We start from the raw sequence: 8,186 nt of genomic DNA, 5'->3' as shown, positions 1-8,186 counted from the left end.
CACAGGGAACTGCACCATATAGACGAGGACTGGCTTTGTGGAGGGATGGCATTCATTCCTGCTTTGATGTGGCAAGGCCAAGCACAACTATGACCAAGATACACAGAGCCCTGCCCTCAGAGTGCCTAAAGGCTGGCTGGCAGAAGAGAGAATTCACAGGGGGCGGAATTCCAGGCAGAGGGACCCATGCGTTAAGACAGGAAGGCAGAGCATCATAAAGCACACAGGAGTGAGTCCAGGGCTCTGTCTGTGCACAGGCAGGCAGTGCACAGGAGATGAGGATGAGAAAAGGGAGAGAGGTAGGGTGCACCTCATGGGGAGTCCCTGACATGCCAGGCTACAGACTTAAATCAGTCCAACAAAATCACCTACAACTCTAAGAGACGGAAAGCTTACTAACCGTCATGTGATCCCTCACTTGGTATCCAAATACACTTTGTTTACTGTAACTAAAAGGAAGACACCTGAAAGAAAATTCCCCCAAAAAAGTAACTGAAATAAGTTTATTTGCAGAAGAACATCTGAACATCAGGTACAGTGTGATCCACTATGATCCAACAACAGCCGAGACTTGTTCTGGGCGTGCTCTTATGCAGTTTGGAGGAAACATCAGCTGAACACTTATCAAACTTCAGAAGGCCGTCTAACCTGAGTATCACACAACACATAATGACCATGACACAGTAATGAAAATACAGCAGCAAATACTGACCACTTTGTGAGCTACAGCAACAATATAAGCAATTTAGGCCCTTTTTAAAAAAATGAAAAAATAGATTACAGCTTTATTTCAAGCATTTTCAGTGGAATACAACTTTATATATTTTCACTCACAACAGACAGCAAAAGAATGCCTTCTGAAGCATCTGTAGATAAAATACATTACTTGTTTAAATGTTTGCACTCGGAAGTGCACTTTGCCAGGTAGGAGTTCAGATAAGAGAATGAAGCTGTGCTGGGCCAAAATCCTGGCTGCTGATCAAGACTTGTATAGTTTCCGTATCTGTCTAAAAAAGTTTACATCGGAGAAAAAAGAAGGAGAACGTAAAGAGAACCAACATTATTCTTTTTCAGTGAAGCAGTCTAATGGATTCCAAGTGTGTCACCCCAAAGTTGAGTCCCATCCAGGCCGAGGAGCCGAGGAAGCTGGGAGGAAAGTGCTAACTGAACACTACAGAGATGGCCACTGATAACAGAGCTTCTAGAGGCCCCGGGCCACACGGGGTGAAGGGCCGCCAGGACCACCGGTACAAAGGTAAAGTGCGCTCACTGAACTGCACACATAGAGCTCCTCGGAGGGTTAACAGTTCTTGACAGAGGTTCCTGGTTGTAGTTTACAATATCTGCCTTCACCACCCTCTGTCATAAAAGAAAACAGAGTTATTATCAGGACATCAGAACATTTAGAAAGAGCTTGTTAAAGTATATTTTTATTTTCTGAACTGTGGTGAACTCCTGATGATAGACATCATAAATGAAGCCAGAGCTGATATTAAAAGAATCAATCAGAACAAACTGATGTAGAGCTGAGATGTTGGGGAGTGAGGAGCTTCGGTTTGTTTTTTGTTTTTGTTTTGTTTTTTGTTTTTTAAGGATGGAAGAGCAATTCCTTTACTGAGTCTTCCCTGGTTTTATGACATTAACTTGATGTTACCACAAGTCTAACACAAAATTGACACATCAATAAGAAAAATTAAAGCCTAGTTATAATTTAAAGCAAATGAATGAGAATTAATCATTCACATACTTTAATTCATAGGCAAGACTTCATAATTTCAAAGTAAAATATGTCATTATTTATTAATATTTAAATAAACCATTATACCCAGCCATAACTTTTTTAGAATGTCTGCAGCAATTTGTGAGTTAGTCAGAAAACGTGTAAATGTTATATAGAAGGCACATATAAAGGAGAAATGTTTTGAGCAAACCAATTTTTAAAACTTTTCCAATTTTTAAAACTTTCCTCCCAAATCTCTAATTTACTTCCAGAGAGCTCACGATTGGGTTATGAATAATGACTCTAACAAAATACAGAATGAAAAATTTAGAAAATTACCTCATATTCATGTTTTTAAAATAATTTAAACCAAAAGACACTTTTAACTCTTCTTTCCATCCCTCTAACCCACACTTCAAGGAATATCTTCAATGATGAATTTAGCAATATGCCCTAAGTAATAATTTAAATTAAAACAGCTCCTTCACTGTTCTCAACTCTATTACTAAGTCTGCACACAGAAGCAGACAAAGAAAGGTAATTCAAGGCAAATTTTAAAAATACCCTTTCAATTACCATGCTATTTCAGGAAAAATGGGAAGGACTGAATAATGAAATAACTGTCTCAACTCTCCACTTCACTGCACATGTGATAAACACAACGATAAAGACAAATATGTTTGAAAGTAACTGAAATGTTATTTTAATTTGCTCCAATTCCTTGTTTGTCAGTCTCCTGGCAAAGAATCAATTTTTCAAAGTTCTAAAACAGGCCTTACAATTAACAATATTAACTCCCAATCATGTACAATAATCATTTGAACTTCTCTACTCATAAGGAATAAAGAGCAAGATAGCATCCATTATTCCCCCACCCTCCTCCCCCAAATTGCAATCAATTTACCCATTAATACCTGCACTACTGTACTGAACAGATTCTACTCTGAGCAGAGTTGGTATGTCGATTATCTTCTTCCGGGTACTTCACTATTTCTGCCCTGACAATATGCTGTCAATTCCGTACAACATAAACAAGATGAAGAAGAAAGTGGGGGGGGGGGGTAAGAAAAGAAAGAAAAAAAGGAAAGTATGTTCAATGACTGAAAATAGAAGGGAACATCAAAGCAGAAAAAGAAACAAACACATAAATTTAAACATGTCACAGAAAAAAACAGCAGAATATATGCATATAAAAGGAAAGAAAATGAATGAAGATCCATGAAATGTTATTCTTTGCAACTCTATTTAATTATTGAAATAGACATGTCTACTGAACCTCCCAGGCAAGATGGGAGTTCTACTTTTGGTGTCACAATTACACATTATATCTATAACACCCAGAATTTCAGAGGACAACAAAGAATTACAGGGATTTCCTATACTAAAGTGCAGTAAAAGTATTTAATTCCATCTTCTTCAACAAACATTACTGAAGATCTATGTGCCAGTCACTCTACACTGGGAATGCACGGTTGAATTACACAATCTCTGTTCACAAGGTGCTCTGGACTAAGTGGGGAAAGAAACATGTACACAGCTAATTGCCATACAAGATAAGAGCTTTACTAGTGGACTTATAATATCTTGTGGGAAGAGAGGGGAAGGAGTAATTAATTTTCTCTGAAGGTGGGGAGTGGATGCATAAATCTGAGGAAGCCATGTGCCACTTACAATCTTTACACTTAATACCCATTACTTGTCAAAGACTTCTTTTTGATGCTCATTCCCTTGTCCCACATAACCCTCACCTCCATGCTTCCAAATTCCATATAGAAACAAAACACATTTTCTATCATTTAAGAAAAAGTCCTGACATACAGTATTGAAGCACAATAGCTACTGTTTCAAACATCTAAAGGAGTTTTGCTAAATAAAAAATCAAAACTACTTTGACAGGTTTTGGATTGCTATAACCCTTAGGATGAAAAGAGCATGTACGACAAATACGTATGATAGCGGTAACGTCCTCCCCTCAAATGTCTTAGACTTAAAATTATCCTCATTTTTTTATGATTTCAAATATCTTATTTCAGAAAATCTTTCTTCATATTAGTATCTATTAATTAACACATATAGAAACACATATTAGGGGCGCCTGGGTGGCTCAGTTGGTTGGGCGACTGCCTTCGGCTCAGGTCATGATCCTGGAGTCCCGGGATCGAGTCCCGCATCGGGCTCCCTGCTTGGCGGGGAGCCTGCTTCTCCCTCTGACCCTCCTCCCTCTCACGCCCTCTGTCTCTCATTCTCTCTCTCTCAAATAAATAAATAAAATCTTAAAAAAAAAAAACACATATTAATATGGGCAGTTTTTTGTGATAATATTTATAACGATTGGATAAACAACTGAGAGTGAGTGAAGAGGAATCTATGGTATATTAGCCTTGGATGGGCTCTGCTCCAATTCTCTAGCAAGCAGCATTAACTTCTGGACAAGACTCATGATTTACTAGGCATTCAGCCTGATGCTATCAACAGAAGCATTACCAACTGCCACATGAGGTATTAACGTTGAACACCATTATCTGACCTCCCCAAACCTAACTGTTTCATGCCAAACTATGGGTTACAATAAAGAAAAGGGATTTTCATAATCAGTAAGCAACTCATTAATCCTCCACAATGTTGGTTTAAACCCTATCCTATAAACACAACCAGGTTACTGACCTGTGGTCAAGACATTTTGGTTGAAGTATTGACTAACATAAATGACTTGGATTTTCACCATTAATTTTCATCAAATTAATGAAGAACTAACAAGGCAACATCTTTCTTGGAGGCCTTGGCTGTGGTGACATAAAGCTTTGTACAAAGTTTCTGAACTGGAAGCCAGACTAATAAGGCTCTGCAGATTCAAAACTTTGCTTTCTATGAGGAGAAAAACATGATTTCCATGCCATAAACTTCATGGTGGTTTCAGAGTAGTCAGCTTGTTTACAAGCCATTCATTGATGTTTTCAGAGAAAATGTTACCTACAAAACACCAACTTTTACCTGTGGAGCCACAAAGTACACTCTGCTATTATTCTCTGCTATTAGTTAATGGAGTGAAAATAAAGAAATGGCCCTAAGAGGAAAGAAGCTGTGTGGCTGAACACCGGCTTAACCCTTATTTTGTCAGAGTATTTATTTGTGAGTGGATACTGGAAATGCAAGCGGCAGCTATGCAGAGGGTAAGCAAGAAAGCAACCTAGGCGCTGGGGCAGGAAGGTGTAAAGAGTATAGAGATGGGCTCTCGGGAGGACACTAAAAGATCAATTTGGCCAATTCTGCAACTGTGTCTTAATCCAGACAGTAGTAACACATTTGCCATTGCAAAAGTTGCAGTTTGTCATGTTCAGGATATGGAGTAAACATACCTTGAAGGCTTAAACACTCCTCAGTATCACTCATTCAAAGCTAATCACTATTCTAGATATTGAAGACATTCAGATAAATAATACATAATCTCTGTTTCTGAGATGTGTAAGAGTCTAGCATGGAATACAGAGATGTAGACTATTAAAGAATATTATGGTTGATATATATTCAAACTGCAACAAAATTAGAGATTACCACTTAAAGCATGGTTATAGCATTTTTTTGAAGCATGGAACTTTGTACATAGTAGGAACTTAAAAGAAACTTCTTTTTCTTCCATATAATGTGTCCTTACATGCTGCCAGTAACTTTCATAACTTTGGGTGCAAGTTACTTTAACACTTTGGTGTTCACAACCTCCTGATCTTTTTAAAAACACAAGGTTTATCTACATGGTCTCTAAAGCCCCACATTTAGATCTTGAAACTATATAAAAAAATAACTTTAAAAGGTGAGGAGGAAAAGAAAAAGATATGATATGGAAATCCATTAAGCAATGTTCAGTATCTGAGGATTAGAATAGTTTGTACAAAGCAAGTAAGTATGTTCTACAAGTAAGACAAGTGATGTTTAGGATAAGAAAGGAATCTCAATGCAGTTTTTGTAAACAGATTGGCAAAAATGATAACGATTAACATCTAGGTAAGAAGAATCTAAGTTCCTTGTGGCTCCTTAAGGAAGGTCAATATTCAGATAAAGCTAAAGAGAGGGACCCTAGGATCAGGGGTTAAATGGGCACTTGAGTTGTACAGTTATGTGCATGCCTAATACACACCAGGCCCTATGCTAGATATGTTCATATATAGTATGAAAATATTCAGAGGGGACCTCAGGAATAATATATATATATGTACACACACACACACACACATATTTTTTTTTAGCAAGTTTAGTATCTCAGACAGGAGAGAAATTTTTGTTTTGAGGAAACTAATGCTTACCAAGTTCAAACCAAACAGAAATTCATAGTTTATTAACTGACAAGTGAAAATGTCAAGGCTTAAAAATGCTTAAGAACTCTTGGGGCGCCTGGGTGGCTCAGTCAGTTAAGCATCTGCCTTCAGCTCAGGTCATGATCCCAGGGTCCTGGAATTGAGTCCCGCATCAGGCTCCTTGCTCAGTAGGGAGCCTGCTTCTCCCTCTGCCGGCCGCTCCCCCCTGCTTGTGTGCTCTCTCGCTCGCTCTCTCTCTGATGAATGAATGAATGAATGAATGAATGAATGAATGAATGAATGAATGAATGAATGAAACTCTTACCATCAAGTATATATGGCAAAACCTTCTTGCAATTCAGACTGAAAGAGACAAGACACAGAGTATGCATTTTCTCCTTGGATTATCTGATGTATTACTGAAAAGCTGAACGCTACACCTTTGAGAGCATAGCAATTGGAAATTCATTTTTTTCCCTAAAGGTTTGACGACTTTGTAAACAAACAAAAAAACGTGAACAATATGAGAAATGAGGACATTTGTTAACAACTAGTCCCAGCTTTTACACTATCTTAGAGGAGAACAGCTGGGGGAGAAAAGAGAACAGATAAATGATACAAATGCAACTACTGCTTAAATCGGGGACTCTGGACAAGGCATCTAGAGTGTACATAAGGAACAAACTAGGTTAGACTAAAATAGCAGAATCTCTTTATATAATCACTGAATGGAACCAAGACTATAACCTGATTATAAATACCTATGTCACAAACTGAATTACTATAGCATCAGTTTCCATGTGACTGGTGAGTCTACTAACTAGCTCCTTCTCCAGAAGATAATACAAACACTTTCAAATGTTACACCAAATTCCCTCAGGAATCTTTCAAAAAACACAGAAAACAAATGTGCATTCTCTTTCCCTCTTTGCCTTGCCTCCCTGCCCCACTTCTTCTGCTCTCCCACTCTCTCACTCACCAGTTAGATTGGCCATCATCAAGAAGAAGGCGATACATGTTGGGGAGGATGTAGAGAAAAGGGAACCCTTTTGCACTTCTGGGGGGAACATACATTGGAGCAGCCACTATGGAAAACAGTGTGGAGGTTCCCCCCCAAATTAAAAACAGAACTACCATATGATCTTACAATTCTACTTCTGAGTATTTAGCCAAAGAAAATAAAAACACTAACTTGAAGATATATGCAGCCCCACATTCATTGCAACATTAGTTACAATAGCCCAAGATATTCAAACCACCTAAGTGTCCATCAATAGATGAATGGATTAAAAAAAAGTAGTACATATATGGGGCACCTGGGTGGCTCAGTCTGTTGAGCGTCCAACTCTTGGTTTCAGCTCAGATTGTGATCTAATAGGTCGTGATCTAATGGATCATGGGATCGAGCCCCAAGCCAGGGTCTGCACTCAGCATGGAGCCTGCATAAGACTCCCTCCGCCCTTCTCCCCACACACGCACACATGTGCTTTCTCTCTAAAATGAATAAATAAATCTTTTTTAAAAATGTAGTACATATATATACAATGGAGTATTATTCAGCCATGAGAAAGGAAGACATTCTGTCATTTGTGACAACAGGGATGGACCTCAAGCATGTTTTGCTAAGTGACAGATGTCAGACAAAGACAAGCACTGTGTGATATCACTTATATGTGGAATTTTAAAAGGCCAAACTTGTGAAAACAGAGTAAAATGGTACTTGCCAGGGATCGGGGGTAAGGAGGACAAAGAGATGTTTAAGGGTACAAATTTAAAACGAATAGTAAATAAACCCTATAGATATAATGCACAGTACAGTGAAGACAGACAACAATATTGTATTATAATCATCAAACGTGTTAAGACATTAGGACTTATTATTCCAACTGCTAAAGAGAAAAGGTAATTACAGAATGCCATAGAGGTGTTATCTCACTACAATGACAATCACATTACAAAGTAACATGTCATATACCTTAAGTTTATCCAATGTTATATGTCAAATATATTTCAGTTGAAAAAAGAACTGTGCTCAACACGGCTTGCTGGCTTGCATGTAGGTTCTTAGAAACCTCTTTTTAAAATCTGAACTTTTGAAAATGTTTCCACTGAGAAATGTTGTTAATTGTGAAATCAGTAATTTAATTGGCAAAGGCACCAAATTCATCAGATTCGGG

General features: G+C 38.1%; 1 protein-coding gene across 4 annotated transcripts in view; it reads right to left on the bottom strand.

The window, feature by feature from the left end:
* Window positions 1-475: 475 nt before the first annotated feature.
* Window positions 476-8,186, bottom strand: part of RAB28 (RAB28, member RAS oncogene family) — a 97,368-nt gene continuing 89,657 nt past the window's right edge. For 2 of the 4 annotated variants that reach the window (XM_035005294.1, XM_035005296.1), the window contains 2 exons: window positions 2,635-2,729; window positions 476-1,359 (listed from right to left, as the gene is read on the bottom strand). In XM_035005294.1, coding sequence (XP_034861185.1) covers window positions 2,640-2,729 — 90 coding nt within the window. In that variant the 3' untranslated portion in view covers window positions 476-1,359; window positions 2,635-2,639. The remainder of the gene's footprint in view (window positions 1,360-2,634; window positions 2,730-8,186) is intronic. The other 2 variants (XM_035005293.1, XM_035005295.1) reach the window with 1 other exon arrangement.

The sequence above is a fragment of the Mirounga leonina genome, unplaced genomic scaffold (genome assembly GCF_011800145.1).
Source record: "Mirounga leonina isolate KUSES-001 unplaced genomic scaffold, KU_Mleo_1.0 Mir_129, whole genome shotgun sequence".
Taxonomy (NCBI): Eukaryota; Metazoa; Chordata; class Mammalia; order Carnivora; family Phocidae; genus Mirounga; species Mirounga leonina.
The sequence above is the reverse complement of the archived record's forward strand: the minus strand, read 5'-3'. Positions and strand labels throughout refer to the sequence as shown.